Below are 20,704 nucleotides of genomic sequence, written 5' to 3'. Positions count from 1 at the left end.
TAACTCCCAGTGAATAAAGTTGTTTTGCCCAGAATGGGGAATAATTCGTATTGTGCAGAAGTTGTTATTGACTTTACAGGAGCAAGTCTACTCTCAGTACACGCTCAAGTCCTCTTAACTTAGCAAGAGTATTGGAGCTATGGCCTACGTGCAGGGCTGGCTCCAGGTTTTTTTGCCGCCCCAAGCGGTGAAGAAAAAAAAAGAAAAAAAAGAAAAACTTGATTACCTGATTGAGCTGCCGCCGAAGAGGAAGAGATGGAGTGAAGGACCCGCCTCCGAATTGCTGCCGCAGATCCGGACATGCCGCCCCAACAATGGACTGACTGCCGCCCCTTTCTATTGGCTGCCCCAGGCACCTGCTTCCTTCGCTGGTGCCTGGAGCCGGCCCTGGCTACGTGCGTGTTTCAGCACAGAGAGATTTGTAGATTCAGAGATTTTTAAGGCCAGAAAGGACCTTTAGGTCATGAGGCCAGAGAATCTCACCAGTGATTTCTACATATAACTTTGGCTTGAGCTATAGCAGATCTTTCAGAAACACATTCAGTCTTGATTTAAAGATTTCAGATGATGGCAAAACCACCACTTCCCTTGGTAACTTGTTCCAATGGTTAATCATCCTCAAGGTTACAATTTTTGCCTTTTTTCCAGTCTCAATATATTTAACTTCAGCTTCCAGCCACTCTGATTTTGTCTGCTACCTTATAGATTAAAATAGTGACATTTACAAAAAAATCTTTTTCTCGCCCTAGGGAAGCAGTTGCAAGTCACAACAAATTCAGGAGGAAGTGCAACTCTTTCTTTGTGGCGTTTGTCAGTAGTTACTGTTTTGGGGACAAAGTCCCTCCATCTGCAGAGATCATCGAACAACTGATTAAGTTCGTGGCCTGCAAACCTTCTCACCCAGAACATCAAGAGATTAGAAAGGGTGAGTGATGCGTGTAACACAGGAATGGCTCGATCCCGCCAATCCCAGTTGTTCAGATATCCTGAGTCAGGCCCCAGAACTCGTGAGAGTGACTTTAAAATCATGAGATAAAAACCCAAACAATCAATATGAGGTTCTTTTTATTTGCCTTCTGGTGTTGGAGCTTTTAGGGCAATTCACACCAGCTGGGGATCTGACCCATTGACTCCAGTGAGGCTATGGCTGGTTCACTCCAGTTGGGGATCTGATCTCGTGCTCAGGAAAAAAAAGAAGTAATCCTTTCTTCTCTTTGCTTTAAGTGTACAAACCAACGAGTGACTTCTCGCCCTTTGAAGAGTGCATGGACCCGAGTCCTACTGTCAAGTCTTCCCTTTTGAAAATGCTTCTCCGATGCAGGTTGGTTCTAGGACTTTCAGTGGTTATATTAACTCTGTTTCACTCTCAGATCCGCCTTGTGTATATTCAGTTTTTGTAACTTATGTTCATTTCCTCCTAGACTAGACGATGTGAAGGAACACCTGGAAGGCTATCTCTCCAGGATGGAAGAAGTATTATCATTAAATCAAAGCAGTCGCAATGATTTCTATTTCATGGTAGTGTGCTGCTTTGAGGTGAGTCCCATGAAGAGTCTGTTTATAAATGTAGACATTTTATTAGATCCATAACAACTATGTTAAAAGAATAATTAAGGTTGCCAAGTCAAGTTACTGCAATGTTAGGAAATGCTAAAATTAAGGTTACCTGTGCAGTATTCACTTGTTGTGCTCTGGCATATGCATTACGATATAGTCTGCAATTACATAACCAGATACTATTTTTTCCACAGAATCCCTGCCTCATTCAGTATATGAATTTACTCAATATTTATTCATGTATTTATATTATTGTAGCGCCTAGGAGTACTAGTCATAGGCCATACCCCCCATTGTGCTAGGTGCTGTACAAACGTGTGTGGCCCCTGCCTCATTCTCTGCACACCACTCAGACCCTGCGCTAAATACAGAAGTATTAATTCTATGGTGCTCTTGCTAGAGTATCAGAGTGCCTCACAAACAGTAATGAATTCATCTTCACAATGCCCCTGTGAGGTTAGGCGATATTATTATGCCCATTTTACAGCAGGTGCACTGAGACACAGAGAGATTACGGTCAAATTCCCAGAAGTCTCCACTAATTTTGAGTGCCCAATTTGAGATCCCCAGGGCCTGACAAGCAGAGCACTTAGTATTTTTATAGCATTTTATGTGTTCATAGCACAGCTCCCGTTGTTCTCAGCTGCAGTTGTGAATACTCAGCACTTCTGCAGATCAGACCCAGGTATCTCACATTGGGCACCCAGAAAAAGAGAAACACACAAGTAATGGCCAGTTCTCCCATTTTCAGAAATAACTTTGGAATTTAGGGGCGTAAATCTCACTGACTTTCAATGAGACTTAGGGGAAAATTTTCAGCAGTGCCCAAGTCACGTAGGCGTGTAAGTCCCATAGGTGTTTAGCAACTTTCAGCACCTAAATCACTTTGGGACTTTTGAAAAATGTATCTGTAGGCTCATAGAAACTGGGAAGCAGGGAGAAGGGAAGGAGCAGAGAGGGGCAGAAGATGTGGGGGGATAGAAACCAAGGTGGGGAGAAGTGGACGGGAGAGAGAGACAGGAGCTCTTACCCCCAGGCTGTTATTTTTTATTTTTAATCAGTGGCTCTGTTTCAAAATGACCAGAACAGTTTTATTTTTTGTAGCCTTTAAGGTTAATGTCTGCTATGTGGTGTGGGGAGAAGGGAACAGTTGAGTCATTAAAAAAAACCTGCCCAACCAACTGCATCCCCTTAACAGAGAGATACTGTCTCTTCACTACTGTACATTTTTTAAATTCTCTCTCTCAAACAGGATTTTATGTATTCCTCCTTTCAAGAAGATGCCAGCCGGAATTCGGAGCATGTGCTCTCCACTGCCGATCTGTCTGCTCTCAGCTCTGCCACTGTCACCAGCATTGAAAACCTGCAGTTCATTGCTAAGCTCCGACTCGCCATCGGTAACATTGCAGCTATGCTTGGCAGAGAGCTGCCAAGTGGTGAGTGGAGTTTCTAACTGTTTTCCAGTCGTGCTGGACATCAGGAGAGATTGGTTAGCGAACAATACAGCTCTGTGGATGTTGTTTGCTTTAAGGGTTGTGTTTGTCCAGATTAATTTCCAGAACTGATCAAAACATTTTCAGCTGAACGGTTTTCCTTTAAAAAATGCTGTCCCTTCCGAACTAAAATGTTTTGTGGGAACGCATCGATTTTGATGAAATTTTCAGCAGAAAAGTCTTCAAACATTTTGAAATTGAAACAGAGCCTTTTATTTGATATTTTATTGTCCATTGTTTCATTTTGACTTTTACTTTTTGTTTTAACTTTATCATTTCAGTTCAATTTTCTCATTTTGACTTTCATATATTACATTATATTATATATGATATAATCAAAATGAAATGTTTTGACTTTATCAAACGTTTCATTTCAATAAGGTTGTTTCTACATGTCACCCTTCTGCCAGGTGGAGTTGGCAGCAACAAGAGCCAGGTTCAGTATCTAGCGGTTCCTTTTGATAATACAACACAGAACCACCTCGAGCCCCCACCCAGTAACCTGGAAAAATTACACACCACCCCTGAGAGCCTCCAAGAGGCAATACATCCCCTCTCACAATCACTGAGACTGTGTATGGAAATGAAAACTTTTAGTAAAACGGGAAAGGAACCCAGCATTAATTTGGGAAAACACCACTAGCCTGATTCAAAAACAGATGGCCATGAACAGAACACCCACCAGAGTACACGGGGGAGTGTCCTTTTCCTCAGTCTCTGACCTTGTGATGTGAAACTCTGACAAACAAATGTCCCTTTAACACAGCACTCCCCTGTCCCTCCACCGCATCCCACTCACAGTTGTTGTCCTTGGTCAGTGAAGACCCAGAGTTCAGAGGTGCATCGGTGTGAGTTCACCTCCTACCCCTGGGATGAAAGACACCCAGCAATGCCTCAGCTGTTGGCCACCATTGGCCCCACTCACTCCACCACTGCTCGCTGTGCCCTCAGCCACTTTATCGGCCACTCGGTCTGCTGCCACTTGCTCCACCAGCTTGCTTTGCTGTCCATCGCTCTGGCAGCCACTCACTCCTGTGTCAGCTGCTCTGACATCGCTCACCCCACCACTGCCCTCTTCTTCAGCCTCTGGAATGTCTTAAGGTCCCACCATTTAACGCAGCTGTCAGTGATTTCAGCTATTACTGGGGGAGCCTCATTGCTAGTGCAGGCCGGGCAGTCACTTTTACCAGAGACGCTGTCCCATAGCAGCTCAGATGCTTGGACCTGATTATCGGTGATTCCAGCTCTAGTAATCTAAAACAAGACTCTCAACTGAATCTTAATCAGCTCTGTCATTAAACAGTGGGGAGGGGAAAGGACAAATGGTGTCTAGAACTCTTCGGCAGAGCCCACACCACCATGTACAGACACCTGTCCTCACCCTCTCACCTCTCCACTGGGCTTCACTGCTTCTACCCCCTGCTTAGCAAGTGGAGTTCGGTTGAGGTTGAGCCTCTCAGTCAGGGTATGGCAAGCTCAGATCTGCTGCTCTCTATTCACACAACAAAGATAATAAAACTTTATCACTCCTGCTCCCAATACCAAAGTGACTTGCAATCCAACACCAGCTAAAAGTGATTATTTGGGCAAAGCGGCTCCATCATGCTGCACATCCAGGCAGAGTGGGCATGTCTATGCAAACTAGGTCGGCTTGTGACGTCTTCTCCCCCAGCTCACCACTGGATGTCAGGGGAGAACTCATTCAGACTCTGCTTACAGATCTTTCTGAATTGGAATATTTCATACATGAAATATTTCGAGATTTTGACTTTTCCTCATTATTTGGGACCAACACAAATTTAAAAATGTCAGAATTTCCCACAGAACAGAAATTCCATTTTCCAGCCAGCTCTGATCATTACTGGAAAATACAACTTTAAATGACAAGATGTACAAAAGTGTGTGGTACCTACAGAAACAAATGTCCCACTTCTGTGTGGACAGCACATTTACCCAGCTGACTTTAGTGAAATGATCTTTCCCCTCAATTTCACTTGGTATGAGGTCACCAACTTAAAAGAGACAGGGTAAAAGCTTCTTTAAATGAGTTTTTAAAGTATTTAAGTCAAGAATTTAAGTCTCTTTCTCGAAGCTCCGCTCTCGCTCAGCCAGGAATTATTGGGCTAGATGCAGGAATCACTGGGGGAGATTCTCTGGCCTGGGTTATTCATAGATTCCCAGATCAGAAGGGAATATTGTGATCACCTAGTACAGCACAAGCCACAGAACTTCCCCCAAATAATTCCTAGAGCATCACTTTTATAAAAACATCCAATCTTGATTTACAAGATTATGTAGGAGGCTGGACTGGGTGGACACAATGGGCCCTTTTGACCTGAAAATCTGAGACTCTAAAATTAGTGTTTGACCTCTCTGAATGCTGTAGGCTCTGCCAGACTAAACTCACTGTTGCCACAAAATTAATGGTGGCCACATTTAGTCCTACAGGGTGAATTTTATCCATGAAGCAGTTTTTCACTGGGAAGTGTTATTGCATTTTATACCTGTAAACCTTCACTTCAGAAGGGTTAATGGAAGGACTGTTACTTTTGGTTCAGATGAAGTGTATCTATTCCAATAGGGTCTTTTTTGACTTTCTCCTTTTATCTTAAATATTATGGTAACATTGCTGCATTATGTATGAGGTTTGAACAACTGTGAAGCTAGGCAGCAATATTAAATACTGAACTCTGCTTGGCAGCTGCAGACCAGAATCCAGCGACCAGTGCTGAAACTGCAGAGAAACAGTCCCAACTTGTGAATTCAATGAAAAATCTGGTTGAAAAGGCCCAAACACCTTGGCCTCAAATATTCCTTATTAGAAATCTTTGTAATTTCTATGGGCTGAACATAATGCAGAAGATTCTTCAGCAAGAGCCGTGGATTTTACCCAGAGGGATTGAGACTTCACAGGTAAGTGGATTCGAAAGGCGACAGAATTTTATGCTTGCAGAAACTGTATGAATAGTTTGCATCTTCTTTCTGCAGGATGGTTAATTCAAGAGACCTGTATTCATCTGAAAGCCAGGGCCATCCCTAGTGGGTGCATGGCCTGGGACAACCCCCCCGTCCCGCCTCTTCCCACACCGACTCTGCTCCGGCTCCTTCCCACCCTGTCCCCATTCTGCCCCTACCCCCAAGGCCCCACTCCACCTCTCCTGAGCCTTGCCGGGAGCCAGCGAGGCAGAGCGGAACAAGGCCAGTCCCACTGCCGCCACCTCCTGCCCTGCCCTGACCCCGCGTCCTGAAGTGCAGGACCCCCAAAGTGCAGGGCCCGGGGCAATTGCCCCAAACCATCCAATGGCTCTGCTGAAAGCAGTTTTGTTTTTGATAAGCAAAAAGTGCTCCTAACCACAGAATTGGTAAAACATGACCTTTGGGCTTTTGTGTGTTATTTTCAAAATGATTTTGGTATTTCAAATGAGAGCTCTTTTTGTCAGGGACTGTCTCTCAATACGTGGGTGCAGCGCCTTGCACAATGGGGCTCTGATCTTAGTTACTGTGGTCAAGTTTACACTTAAAACACTGAACTGGCGCAGCTGCCCAGCTGTTGTGCTTTAATGAAGATGCTCTACACTGACCGGAGAGATCTAACCCGTCGGTGTAGTTAATCCACCTCCCCGACAGGCAGTAGCTACATCTGCAGGAGAGGTTCTCTCGCTCACTGACATAACATTGTCTACACAGTGGGTTTGGTCGATATAACTACATCGCTCAGGGACCCTGATGTCAGTCACTGTGTTTCTATGCAGAGCCTGGCACTATGGGCCCCAATCAAGATTGTGGCTTCTAGACACTGCCATAATACAAATAATAAAACAATATATAAAACAAGAATAATAATTAATAATAAAATAAATGAAAAACCTTTTGATTAACCTTCAAAGGTAACTGGTCTGATAGGAGTCTTTAGCAGTCTCTTGCTATAAAATGGTGTGCCTTAAATAATATATAAACAGCTTCATTATAACAAAAGTATAAAATGTTTTTATTTCCTTAGGACATAAAAATCAGCTCCAATACACCACTGATGCTTGTGACACTAGACAGAGCAAGAGGCCACATTAAAAACACAGACTCTGAAGAAGCCAAGCAAATAACAGTGAGTGTCTGTTTTCTATTTTAATGGAACATGGTTTGGTTTGTGATTCTGTATGAGTGAAATTCACCCCCGTGCAGAGAGCCAGCACAATTTACACCAGCTGAGGATCTGCCAACTAGGACCTGAATCAGAGAATCAGAGAACTAGAAGGGACCTCGAGAGGCCATCAAATCCAGCCCCCTCCACTCCTGGCAGGACCAAGCACCATCTAGATCATCTCTGACAGGTGTCTGTGTAACCTACCCTTAAAAATCTCCAACGATGGAGATTCCACAACCTCCCTAGGCAATTTATTCCAGTGCCTAACCACCCTAACAGTTAGGAAGTTTTCCCTAATGTCCAACCTAAACCTCCCTTGCTGCAATTTAAGCCCTTTGCTTCTTGACCTAGCCTCAGAGATTAAGAAAAACAATTTTTCTTCCTCCTCCTTGTAACAACCTTTTAGGTAGTTGAAAACTGTGATCATGTCGCCTCCCAGTCTTCTCTTCTCCACACTAAACAAACCCAATTTTTTCAATCTTCTCTTATAGGTCATATTTTCTAGACCCTTAATCATTTTTTTCACTCTTCTCTGGACTCTCTAATTTGTCCACAATCTTCCTGAAATGTGGCACCCAGAACTGGACACAATACTTCAGTTGAGGCCTAACCAGCGCAGAGTAGAGCGGAAGAATTACTTCTCATGTCTTGCTTTCAACGCTCCTGCTAATACAGCCCAGAAAGATGTCTGCTTTTTTTGCAACAGTGTTACGTTGTTGAATGATTCATATTTAGCTTGTGTTTCACTACGACCCCCAGATTCCTTTCCTAGGCAGTCATTTCCCATTCTGTATGTGTGCGACTGATTGTTCCTTCCTGAGTGGAGCACTTTGCGTTTGTCCTTACTGAATTTCAGCCTGTTTACCTCAGACCATTTCTCCAGTTTGTCCAGATCATTTGGAATTTTAATCCGATCCTCCAAAGCACTTGCAACCCCTCCCAGCTTGGTATCATCCACAAACTTTATAAGCATACTCGCTATGCCATTATCTAAATCATTGATGAAGATGTTGAACAGAACCGGACCCAAAACTGATCTCTGGGGAACCCTACTCATTATGCCCTTCCAGCATGACTGTGAACCACTGATAACTACTCTCTGGGAACGATTTTCCAACCAGTTTTGCACCTACCTTATAGTAGCTCCATCTAGGTTGCATTTCCCTAGTTTTGTTTATGATATGGTCGTGCGAGGCTGTATCAAAAGCCTTAGTAAAGTCAAGATATGCCACATCTGTTGCTTCTCCACAAGTCTTGTTACCCTGTCAAGGAAAGCTATCAGGTTGGTTTGACACAATTTGTTTTTGACAAATCCATGCTGACTGTTATTTATCATCTTACAATCTTCTAGAAGTTTGCAAACTGATTGTTTAATTATTACCCTTTTCCAGTCTTCTGAAATCTCTCCCGTCTTCCATGACTTTTCAAAGAAAGTTGCTAATAGCTCAGATATCTCCTCAGTCAGCTCCTTTGAGTATTCCGGGACACATTTCATCAGGCCCTGGTGCCTTGAAGACATCTAATTTGTCCAAGTAATTTTTAAGTTGTTTTTTTCCATATTTCCCTATTCTCTTCTGATCCTGCCTTAGTTTCATTGGCATTTACTACGTTAGACGTCCAATCCCCACCAACCTTCTTCGTGGAAACCAAATCAATGAAGTCATTAAGCATCTCTGCCATTTCCACATTTTCTGTTGTTGTTCCCTCCCCCCCTTTGAGTAACTGGCCTAGCCTGTCCTTGGTCTTCCTCTTGCTTCTGATGTATTTGTAGAAAGTTTTATTGTTACCCTTTATGTCTCTAGCTAATTGGATCTCGTTTTGTGCCTTGGCATTTCTAATTTTGTCCCTACATACTTATGTTATTTGTTTATATTCATCCTTTGTAATTTGACCTAGTTTCCACATTTTGTAGGACTCTTTTTTTTGATTTTTAGATCATTGAAGATCTCCTGGTTAAGCCAGGGTGGTCTCTTGCCACACTTCCTATCTTTCCAATGCAGTGGGATAGTTTGCTCTTGTGGTTAAAGAGACTTAATGGGGCTTAACTGGTGCCGACTGTAATTATAGGGAATGTGCCTTGAAGGTCTGAGCCTCCCAGACAGACAGTCAGGTGGGGTGCAGTGAATCTCTTGTTACTACAGCCAGTTGGAAACAGAACAAAGCAGATCTCTTTGCAAGCTTCTGTGCACTGAACCAGCACTGAACACCACGGTCTTGTGCTGGCTCTTCTGCACAGGGGTGAATTTCACCCTGATTATGAAACACAACAGAGATCGGAGGAACCCATAAACCTCCCTCTGTTTTATTTGATTGTCATTTAGGCCATTGCAAAGCACATGGAGAGACTCCTACAGACATCGCTGCCCTCAGAAGAATCCGAGGAAAACAAATTGGAAAAGATCATGAGTGATGTGAGCAGCCAGGAGAACTCAGCCCTGCTGGAAGTGGTGCTGCATACTGCTCTCACGCTGACCCTGTCCCAGCACCCACTCACCGAACTATTGAAATCCATCTGCTTCCAGCCCAGCGCTGTCACGGTGAGTCTAAAGCAAAGACCCATTGTATTCCTCCTCAGCCTCAGCAGCTCTGTAGTGCCACTGACCTAATCCCCTTTATGCCATGAACCCTTAACCTAACACCGGCCGGGGACCATTTCTGTCTGCAGTGTCAGGTACAGCAGCTTTTGGATGTGAGAGGAACTTAAGATCTGTCCCTATAAACACAAATATATTTAAGATCATCCAAAATCATGGCCATCATACCACATCCCACCTGCACTTTGCTTCTGTGTCTCGTCCTGTTCTGTTAACTCAGTCGCTAACCAGAGACTTTGGATTTTCTATTCCAAAAACCCCTAAAGTCACTATTTTCATTTCCCCCTTTCTACAATGACAAATCCTGGGGATTCGTGCACGACAGCACCTGCCTCAGGTTCTGGGGGCTCCAGGGAAATAGCACCAAAAGAATTTAAGGCCAGGAAGAACCATTATAACCCCCTGCATAACCCAGGTCAGCGAATCTCACTCAATTACCATTATTTGGAGCCCTGAATTATCCGCCTGGCTGTCTGTCCATCTGAGTGTGTCGGTTTGCAGTGACTCGTTATCTTAGTGTCAGCTGATAAAGTTAGATTTCCTGTTGAAATCAAAAGGGAAATCAAAGTTTCCACAAGTCATTGGGCTGGATGCAGGAATCGCTGGGTAAGATTCTCTTGACTGGGCTATGCAGTAGGCCGGGCTGGATGGTCAGAAAAGTTCCTTCTGGCCTTAACATCGATGCCTCTTTCCCTTTTTGCTCATGTGGCTAGTTTCCCAATTATGGCACCAAATTCCCAGTGGAAGAAGAATGCTGTCTGTGCTCAGGCCGAGAAAGCCACCTAGCACAAGGAAATGAAAACCTCTGCCTGGGACGAAGGGAGAGAATTTGGCATGAAGCTGGGTAGCACAAACACCTCTTGTGAGAATTGATCTGGCCTAGCCAGCAGCCTGCTTTGAAGGCTGAGCACTTTTATAGGCCCATTTTGCTTTATGATTCCGTACCAGTATTTTATTACTCATTCAGAGCGGCTGTGTCCTTGGGGATCTGGCACTGGACTAAGACTCCGGTTTCCTGGGTTCTGTTCCCACCTCTCCCTGAGTAACTTGGGCAAATCACTGAATCTTTCTCCTCCCGCCTCTTGTCTATTTATATTGTAACTCGTTGGGGCAGGGATTGTCTCATTATGTGTCTGTATGGTGCTGGGCATAACAGGACCCCGATCTCGGTCGCTGTGTGTCTGTGCGGCACCCTGCCCGACAGAACCCTGATCTCAGTCGCTGTGTGTCCAAGCAGTGTCCCGCATAGAATCATAGAATACCAGGGTTGGAAGAGACCTCAGGAGTATCTAGTCCAACCCCCTGCTCACAGCAGGACTGACCCCCAACTAAATCATTCCAGCCAGGGCTTTGTCAAGCCTGACCTTAAAAACCTCTAAGGAAGGAGATTTCACCACCTCCCTAGGTAACCCATTCCAGTGCCTCACCACCCTCCTAGTGAAATAGTCTTTCCTAATATCCAACCTAAGTCTCCCCCACTGCAGCTTGAGGCCATTACTCCTTGTTCTGTCATCTGGTACCACTGAGAACAGCCGAGCTCCATCCCCTTTGGAACCCCCTTTAGGTAGTTGAAGGCTGCTATCAAATCCCCCCTCACTCTTCTCTTCTGCAGACTAAACAAGCCCAGTTCCCTCAGCCTCTCTTCGTAAGTCATGTGTCCCAGCCCCCTGATCATTTTCATTACCCTCCGCTGGACTCTCTCCAATTTGTCCACATCCTTCTTGTAGTGGGGGGCCCAAAACTGGATGCAATACTCCAGGTGTGGCCTCAGCAGTGCCGAATAGAGGGAAATAATCACTTCCCTCAATCTGCTGGCAATGTTCCTACTAATACAGTCCAATATGCCGTTAGCCTTCTTGGCAACGAGGGCACACTGCTGACTCATATCCAGCTTCTCATCCACTGTAATCCCCAGGTCCTTTTCTGGAGAACTGCTGATTAGCCAGTTGGTCCTCAGCCTATAGCGGTGCATGGGATTCTTCTGTCCTAAATGCAGGACTCTGATAGGGGCATGATGTGGCCCTGATCTCAGTAACTGTGTGTCTGTGCAGTGCTTGGTGCAATGAGGTTCTGAGCTTAGTCACTGTATATGTGGAAGGTGCCAGGAACCAAACCTGTATCTCCCAAATCCCCATCCAACACTCTATCCATAAGCCCTTCCTTCCGCTCTGCCCCAGCGCTGTAGTAAAGGTGTCCAACTGTGGTTTGTTTACAAGGGGACCTACCTTCCGACCATGCCGGACGACCTTCTCTTTGATGTGATGCACTGGAAAAATTTTCGCTTTAGAAAGATGTGGAGTAAGTTGCAGAAAAACTTTTTATCAATATTTTTTCTTACTGCTTTTAAGTGCACCACTATTGTAATACCAGATGTGCTTGCCAGGAGGCAGCCATTCAGCTTAACCCTAATGGTGTATACATACAGAGAGGTTTCTGTGCCACCTCCTTTCCAAGCCTCCAGGTGGAGATGTAGTTGGGGAAAATGGGGCATGACTGGGACACAGCTGAGTCTAGCTGATCCCTGCTTGACAGAAAAGTACCCTGAGCCTATAAGAAGCTGGTCTTAAATTAGAGCAAGGTTAATGAAGGGTCTGGCAGCCTTGGTACAAGAGCTGGGTAAAGGCTGCTTAAAGCCAACTGTATCCCTCCAGGCTGGTCCTGCAGTGACCGCATTTCAGACTGACCAGAAATCTGGTTTAGAATCTTGTTTCACAAGGTCATTTTTTACAGAAGCAGGAAATTTGGGACCAGGTCCCTGGCTGGTGTCAGTTGGCCATCATTCCATTGGAGTCAGTGAGCCAGATTCCCAGCTGGGAGAATTGGTCATCGCTCCACTGGAGTCACTGGAGGTGTGGTGATCCACCCCAGCTGAGGTTCTGGTGTGTTATCATTAGTGTTGTTTGTGTGACTGTATCAGTAGCTGATTGGTCTCCTTCCCTCTCACACACAGGATGCCGATGCGGACAGCCCTGGCCCATTCAAGATGTAAGTGTCTCTTCATAGCTGTTGCTCATTGCATGTGTATCTTCAGCCACATGCTGCATCTGTACGTCTCTGGAATGTACATGTCCGATTTCTTTGGACAGGGCTACTTGCCATTGAAACAAATATATGGAGATCTATCTATCTCATAGAGCTGGAAGGGACCCTGAAAGGTCATTGAGTCGAGCCTCCTGTCTTCACTAGCAGAATCAAGTACTGATTTTGCCCCAGATCCCTAAGTGACCCCCTCAAGGATTGAACTCACAACCCTGTGTTTAGAAAGCCAATGCACAAACCACTGAGCTATTCCTCCCCTGTAAGCTAACACCTAACCTGATCTCCCTACTTAAAAATATGCACTTAAATTGCAGCTAAACCTTCACATAGTGTCTAGGCCAGAGCTTTTCACCGCTGTGCATCCCCATGCTAGTCTCCTGTGATATGAGAGTTTCATATCCATCGCTGTATTCACATGTAGCCCCTCCCTGGGGCGCCCCGTAAGGGTAGTGGAGCCCCTGGGTGGGGACTGAACTTGCCTCCTCCAGATCTAAGAGCACAATTGTTTCCTGCGTGAGCCAAAAGACTCACCTCTCTTAGCCCGGGCTGTAGCAGGCTCATCAACCTCTATGTACGGCCCGGCCATCGCTACAGCTGGGCTGGCACCACGCTGGTAAGTGCGGGTTCCATGTGTAGATGTGTCTGCGGAGACAGTTACAGAATATAAAGAGTCCCATGGCGTGGCCTGTAGGAACAAAACATGTGGTGTTTGTAGAGGTAGTTGCTTTTGCACTGCAAGTGCTTTAGGCCCAGCTCCACAAAGGGGGTTAGACGTTAGGCAACACCTAAATTCTAGTCACTTAGAAAAGCGCTGGAGCAGCAGTGGGATCCACAGAGCCTGAATTAGGCACCTCGCTCCCTGCACAATGCCTGGGCAGAGACAGGCACCTGACAATGTGACACACCAAGCCAGCATGCCAGGTGAGGAGCTGCGTAGGCCAGCCAATGGGAAATACTGATTGGGGGTACATGCTAAGCCCTTCCCCCCTCCTTGGTCCAGGCTGCAGGGAAGTGCCTAGCTCTGCTCAATGATCCAAAGGGGCTTAGGCACCTAGGTCATTTCTGTGTCACTCTGCATAAAGATTGAGATTTTCACTGCCGTGCATCCAAGCTACTCTCCTGTGATACTAGAATTTCATCATATCCAAAGCTGCATCTGTATGAAGCCTGTGTCACTCCACACAAAACAACCAGAGGAAGAGGAGGAGGAGGTAGTGGTGGTGAGAAGGAGTCTGCAGTCCAGTGATTAGGGAGGTGGAGGACCCAGGGGCCCAGGGGTCCAGTCCCCTTGTTCCAATGACTCATTGTTTAGCCTCAATGGAACAGCATCACCAGGAGAGATTGAGGGAGCCCCATCAGAGTCTCCCATAGCTCAGTGTCTAGGGCTCCCTTCTAGGAGGTGGGAGCCCCTAGTTTAAATCCTTTGGGCCAAGGAGGTAATTAAACCTGGATTTCCTGGGGTGAGTGCTCCAACCACTGGGCTGAAAGGTGTGCAGGATCCTGCTCCTCTGGCTACGTTTTGAACTGGGTCCTTTTCCTGGGTTGCTCTGGGCCTGAGGCAGAGATCGGCATTTGGATACCTAGAGGGAGGCAGCAGTGCACATGCCTAGAGGCAGAAACTTCAGCACTGAGGGAACTTGTCCCCTGAGAGCAGAGGTGTTGAGTGAGTGTAGATGCTAAAGGGTTAGGTGGTAGCTGAGCAGGAGTTTTGTGGTTCGCAGTGATGCCTGAAATTGGGACTTAGTCATGAAGTACCGTGGTGGGTCTGGGCCTTCCTGACTGCAGGTCTGAGTACCCTGCACCTAATCCTCCTCCTCCGTTCTAGCAATGTGGTTTTCAACAGTGACCGATCTGGCACTAGCAGTCTTGGCACTAGCAGTCATGCTCATTCTGTGTACGTTTGGTGAGACAACAGCTGTGTACACTCAAAGGGAGCTGCTCCTCTCCCCTCCTGCGAATTTCAGTGTGTTTGGGGAGCCATGGGGCTTGTCTACATGGCCACTTTGTGTGCAGCAAGCCAGGGTGTGAACTACAGCGCACTGTCCTGCACACTAAATCACCGTATGGACTCTGCTGCCTCTTGTGCACTAAACGTTCCATACTGCACGTGGACGTGCTTCTGATTCAACAGCACTTTTAGTGTGCGGGAGTTGGCTCCACAGAGACAATTGGTGTGTGTACTTTCACACCCCAACCTCCCATGCACTGAGGGGCTGTGTAGACAAGCTCTAACTCCACTGGCTATTCTGAGAAACATGATCCTATGCACAATGCCAGTATATTGCACACTCACAGTCTGTCCTATTCACTCTTGTGAATATTTCTGCCTCCAGTGATTTGTGCAAAGTCTGTTTCTTGCTCAGCTGCAGAGTGGTGCTGTCTGGCTAGCAGCTGAGCAAACCATTGTACAATTGTTGTATTGCTGATTCTTTAAAAAACGTCTAAAGCTGACCTTGTCCCTGTGACAACAGTGTGGATTGCCCATGGAGATTATGAAATGTGTGTGTGGCTCCAAGGTCGGTGGGACTGATCACAAACCGGTCCAGGGATTTGAGGAAGTAGATACGTAAGTTTAAAATCATTGCATGTAATGTAAAAGGAATGAGACTGTGTGAACTTAAACCCACACAGCTGTCTGGGAATTGTCTACTGGGGTGAACTATAGGTGCCAATTTTAAGGGAAATTTCACTGAAAGTTCAAAATTCCAATCCTTTTCCCCACCCCAATGTGACCCCACAGTCACTATAATTGTGAACTGGTTAGGGTGAAACGCCAAACAGATACAAGGTTTGGAAGAAAAATCTGATCTCTATGACTGTCAAATAAATTGTGGTTTCTTAAAACAGCACAGAGGATAAAACAGAGAGAGGCTATGTGCTGGGGAATCCATCCTCACGGAACAATGAGACAGAGAGGGATCTGCCTGCAACCTCAGTCTGCATCGCCAGAGCACTGCTCCATTCTTCAATGCTCCTGGGGACTTTTACTGATAGACAGGTGGGAAAACAAATGCCCCTGGCAAAATGTCTGTCTGTCTGTAATAACTGATCAGTGTTATACACCACTAACAGGCTATAAATTGTAATGGTAATTTTGTCTGAGTTATACATTGCCTTTGTGGAGGTATCTGTACAATGAAAAGGGGAAATGCTTCCTCAGAGCTAAGCTATGGAAATACTTTGCCTTCTAGTCCATTTTGGAGCTAATGAAAGTGAAGCCCCAGAACACAGAAAAGTTCTTTTGTGACCACCTTGAAAAAGACATCCAGTTCCTAGCAGAGTCACTTAGTGGAAACATAGACGATGGAACAATGACAGTCCACCTGTTCCTCAGACACATCCTCGACAGCACAGCAGGTAAAGAAACGCCTCGTTTTAGAGGCTGTTGTTTTTTGTTTTTTGTTTTTTGCTGCTGTATTTATGACAAATTCAGACTAAAATCAGGTTCAGAATGTTTATCATAGAGGGGAATGACCCATCAGGACAGCTCATGTAGGGATGAGATGGATACTCCAGCAATTGGAGTCTTGACATGAAGATGTGATCTCTGTTTCTAAAAGATCTGCTATAGCTCAGACAGAGGTGATGGGCATGGTGTAGAAATCACTGGCTGAGGTTGTATGGCCAGTGTTATGCAGGCAATCAGACTAGATGATCATAACACTCTTTTCTGGCCTTACAACCTACGAGCCTATCAATAAACTGATTTGTAACTGGCTAATATTTTCATGTGCTCCTATATCTTATGACTCAAGAATTCAATTGCCTGGTAACACTGTAATTCATTTCACTATTATGAATGACAATATTTACTGCAACTCCTCTCTGTTAGATCTGATCATTATTTTATGTTAAATGGTGAAAGCTGATGTGTAATGGTATATTTCTTACAGACACAAACATGGCCATTAAATGTATGCATGAGAAAGAAGACAGAGTACAGTGGGAAAACTGCTTAAAAGCCGTAACTCAGTCATTCTTCCAGGTATGTGAGGACTGGTTTTCTATACATGGTAAATATCACAAACAAACTGGCTGTTTACTCAGGGTAAGACAGAGAGAGCCAGAAAAAGCCCATCTGAGACTTCCATGCCACTGTCTCAAACCAGAAGTCACACAAAACATTTCTAAAATGCCACTTTTTTGCCAAAGAACCCCTTGGTGCTCAGATGCCACAGTGATGGGCACGTTATAAGAACCTGATAGAACCACAGAGACTATATTAAGCCTGGCTCACTTTTCCAGTGCAAAAACTCGTCCATTGTGTTCAGCGTACTAGAAGGGAAACCTCGGTGTCTTTGAGGGTCTATGAACCTGGTGTTAAACTGCCTGCCACTCTGCATTTCCAAGAGTTCTGTTGGCATTTCATTATTATTATTATCACACTAGGGCCTGTTGGCTTCAACAAAGATCAGGGCCCCATTTTGCCAGGCACTGCACAGACACATACAAAGAGTCCCTTTGTGCTGGGCATGGGGGACCAGGGGGCCATGGCCCTCCAACTTTTTACCAGCCATAAGGGCGAGTGACAGTGGGGTGAGGGAGGAGAGGAGCAGGGGTCCAGGTCCTTGGGGGGAAGGGGTTAGGATGGGGCTATGTTTTGGGGGCCGGTGTCCCCTCACCCACTCTTAGGGAGTTTCCATCATCCCTAGCTGAGTGCTGCACAGACAGACAGTCCCCTGCCCCCAAGATCTCACAGTTTAAATAGACAAAGGCAGGATAATTGTCCCTTTTTACAGATGAGAAATGGAGACACAAAATCATGAAATCTGAGATCACGCAGGGAGTCGGTGGCAGAGCCAAGAATTGAACCCAGATCTCTAGTCTGGTGCCTTAACTCTGAGCCAGCCCAGGCTGCCTCTCAGACCAATTAGAAGAGCCAGGCTGCTTTATAACAAGACTTGATTCCTAGCTGACATCTCACATCTCACAGGTGCTGGAGCCGAAACTTGCTTCTGCAAGGCAGCAGATTGTAAAGGAGGGAGCTCACAGTTCAAATGTTCTCCTGAAAGTAGCCTATGGCCAGACCCCACCTTTCAGCCACCTGCCGACCTGTGGGCCGATCAACATGCCCTGCATGTGGAGATTTGAACAGAGGATGACAGTCCAACGCCTGACCCATCTGGTGCAGCAAGAAAATGGAGCAAAGCAGTTCCCTGTGCTCCTAGAACTACTGTCCAAGGTGCTCTGGGGTGATTTGAAGTAATGTGCACACACAAACAGCATGTGGGTTAGAACAGCACACATACATACACACACACACACACACACAGATGTGAATACATTGTAACCCCTTTTCAGTCCAACAAGCTAGTCAGTGTCTGGGGCCTTGTGGATGTTCCAGTTGGAAGTAGAAATTGATGGAGTTTGATATTTTCTTTACTGCAGTTTTGTTTATTTACAAATAATGAACAAAGACTCATGTCTTTGAACACAGGGGGAATCAACTAGCAGGAAACCGCTTTTGTTGCTCACAGCACCAAGAGCAATCGTTGAGTCTGCACCCCTGACCTCTTCCCAGGTTTCTGCCAGAGTCACCCACCGGCTTGCAGCTGCTCCTTCCTTCTGGCAGTCTCTACCTCTTAGCCTGTTCTTGTCTGACCTCTGTTTCTGTGGGCTTGTCTACACTTACAATGCTGTGCCGCTGTAGCACTTCAGTATAGATGCTGACATAATTAAACTGACCTCATTTTCTGGTGTAGCCCAGTGTGATCCCTCTTCCCTTAAACAAACAGCTGCTCAAAACCATACTCAACCAAAAGCTCCTGTGCAGGTTCACACATGGCTTTTGTCTTAGGTGGGGCTTTTACTTACAGTTACGTTAAGGTCTTGATTTAAAGACAGGAGAATTATGCTAGGTCTTCCATCGTGTCTGTATTTAAACATGAATGCTCAGGTTTAAGTTATGCCCATACAGCCAGATTCTGAGATGATGTGCAAGATTTACTCCCTTACTCTCATTTGGACTCTCTCAGGCGACTCACACTCACTGACCAGTTGCAAGGGAGTCATGTGACGATAGCTGATTTCTCCAAACACTGAACAAGGAATTTTATTAGAATAAAGAAAATCGTAGTTTGCCTGTAGCCCGCCATCCCTCTCTAATCCTAATGTTCTTTGTCCACAGTAGGAAAAAACCTAGTGTAGACAGGGTTTCACAGGTCTTATGAACAGCGCTTAATGAATGCATTTTAGCTGACTTTGAAAAAACACCATTTTTCCTGCTTTAATCTCTTCCCCCTCTACCAGGCTTCCTGCTACACATGTAAAGAAATAGGACAGCTATCCTCACAAGGGGGTTAATTCACACCATTGTTTATACTACACCTCTTAATCTGGCTCAGAGAAACAAGGCAGGTGGGATCTGCTAGTTCCATTCCAGTCAGGCAGCTTTGGTTGATTGCAGCATATGCCTATGGACAATCTGAGTTTGCATTAGAACAGGTGTGCTAGCAATGATCAGTATGAAATGCTAGGCGGTTGGCTGGAGGTTGGCAGGTAGCAGGATCTTTGCATAGCTTTCCTAGGGTCCAATAGAGAACTGTAGGGATGAAGTAGATTACTATTAAAAAGTCCAAAGGGGCTTGGAGCCGGATGGACCGGTCCCCACTGGCTGCTTTGCATTGCTCCAATCATGCAAAACAGCCAGACACCCACATAACCATGAAGTTTGCAGGAACATCAAAACCACGCGACATTCATCCAAATAGCATCTTTTCTCTCCCACTGAACTTAGGCGTCATGTTACAGAGGTAGCTACTTTTCTCTTACAGCACCAGCACATCCGACACATACAGCACCTGCCTGAAATTCTCACTCTGCAGCGCTCTCTGATCCACTGTTTCCAAAACGGTGATATCCATGAAGGTGAAGGGCTTTCTGTGAGAAACTTCTTGGAACGGGACAACCTCTCAGGTACACTTCATACTTCTAGGCAGGGCCGGCTCCAGGCCACAGCGCACCAAGCGCGTGCTTTGGGTAGCATGCCGTGGGGGGCACTCTGCCGGTTGCCGGGCTCCGGTGGACCACTGCGGGAGGTCCACCGGAGCCGCAGGACCACCGGACCCCCTGCAGGGAAGCCTGCGGGAGGTCCACCGGAGCCGCGGGACAGGCAAGCGGCAGAGCGCCCCCCGCGGCATGCCGCTGTGCTTGGGGCGGCGAAATTGCTAGAGCCAGCCCTTCTTCTAGGGTTATGGTACCAAATCCACCCTTGGAACAGTTGTATTGGAGTCAGTGGGGCCAGATCTCTCCAGCTGGTGTGAATCGTCGCTGTGCGCTGGCCCTATGAACCTGTGGATTCCTCAGTGCTGCAGGGATCTTCTCGGGGCTTTAGGGCAGCTTGGCATTGTGGGGACAACCCCTGGCAGCCTCAATGCACCCAATAATCTGTATGTATTTCTTGAGCAACAGTAAAGAACCCAAGGAACGTACATGGCTGAGCTAGGCGTGGTCTCTGGGCAAGGAATAATGCTGGCATGCCTGGGGCTTGAGCCAAATACTACAGACATCAAGGGAAATGCTCCCATTTCCTGCAGTGGGCTTTGGATCAGGCCTGTGGACCAAGGAGAACACCCACAGTTCTGCAATTATGTGCAAATTGTAAACATCCGTCCAAGAAGCCAGTGAGAGCAATCAGTCAAAATGCCTCAGTGACTGAGGAGCCTAAGAGCGTTGGCTTTCCATAAGACTGTGGCCAGGTCCACATTACAGACTTGTGACAGCATGGCCAGGCTAGTCAGGTGTGATGAGCTGCAATTTTGTGACTGACAGAGCTTGATGGCAAAAGCTCCTAGTGCAGAGACAGTTATGCCAGCTGCACTATGCTTTCACCAAGACCGCTTATTTTGCTCAGGGAGGCAGGAATAAGCCAAACCAGCAAA

At 46.0% G+C, this 20,704-nt stretch overlaps 1 protein-coding gene across 4 annotated transcripts in view; it reads left to right on the top strand.

Annotated features, from left to right (window-relative positions):
- Positions 1–20,704, top strand: part of LOC127052728 (E3 ubiquitin-protein ligase rnf213-alpha-like) — a 160,543-nt gene that overhangs the window by 124,424 nt on the left and 15,415 nt on the right. For all 4 annotated transcript variants that reach the window (XM_050956653.1, XM_050956651.1, XM_050956652.1 and 1 more), the window contains 15 exons: positions 750–925; positions 1,225–1,321; positions 1,422–1,536; positions 2,810–2,993; positions 5,752–5,963; positions 7,051–7,152; positions 9,513–9,728; positions 12,002–12,083; positions 12,736–12,770; positions 15,296–15,390; positions 15,672–15,822; positions 16,016–16,181; positions 16,718–16,809; positions 17,758–18,006; positions 19,598–19,739. In XM_050956653.1, coding sequence (XP_050812610.1) covers positions 750–925; positions 1,225–1,321; positions 1,422–1,536; positions 2,810–2,993; positions 5,752–5,963; positions 7,051–7,152; positions 9,513–9,728; positions 12,002–12,083; positions 12,736–12,770; positions 15,296–15,390; positions 15,672–15,822; positions 16,016–16,181; positions 16,718–16,809; positions 17,758–18,006; positions 19,598–19,739 — 2,114 coding nt within the window. The remainder of the gene's footprint in view (positions 1–749; positions 926–1,224; positions 1,322–1,421; positions 1,537–2,809; positions 2,994–5,751; positions 5,964–7,050; positions 7,153–9,512; positions 9,729–12,001; positions 12,084–12,735; positions 12,771–15,295; positions 15,391–15,671; positions 15,823–16,015; positions 16,182–16,717; positions 16,810–17,757; positions 18,007–19,597; positions 19,740–20,704) is intronic.

The sequence above is a fragment of the Gopherus flavomarginatus genome, chromosome 5 (genome assembly GCF_025201925.1).
Source record: "Gopherus flavomarginatus isolate rGopFla2 chromosome 5, rGopFla2.mat.asm, whole genome shotgun sequence".
NCBI lineage: Eukaryota > Metazoa > Chordata > Testudines > Testudinidae > Gopherus > Gopherus flavomarginatus.
This window is presented reverse-complemented; position numbering and strand designations above follow the sequence as displayed.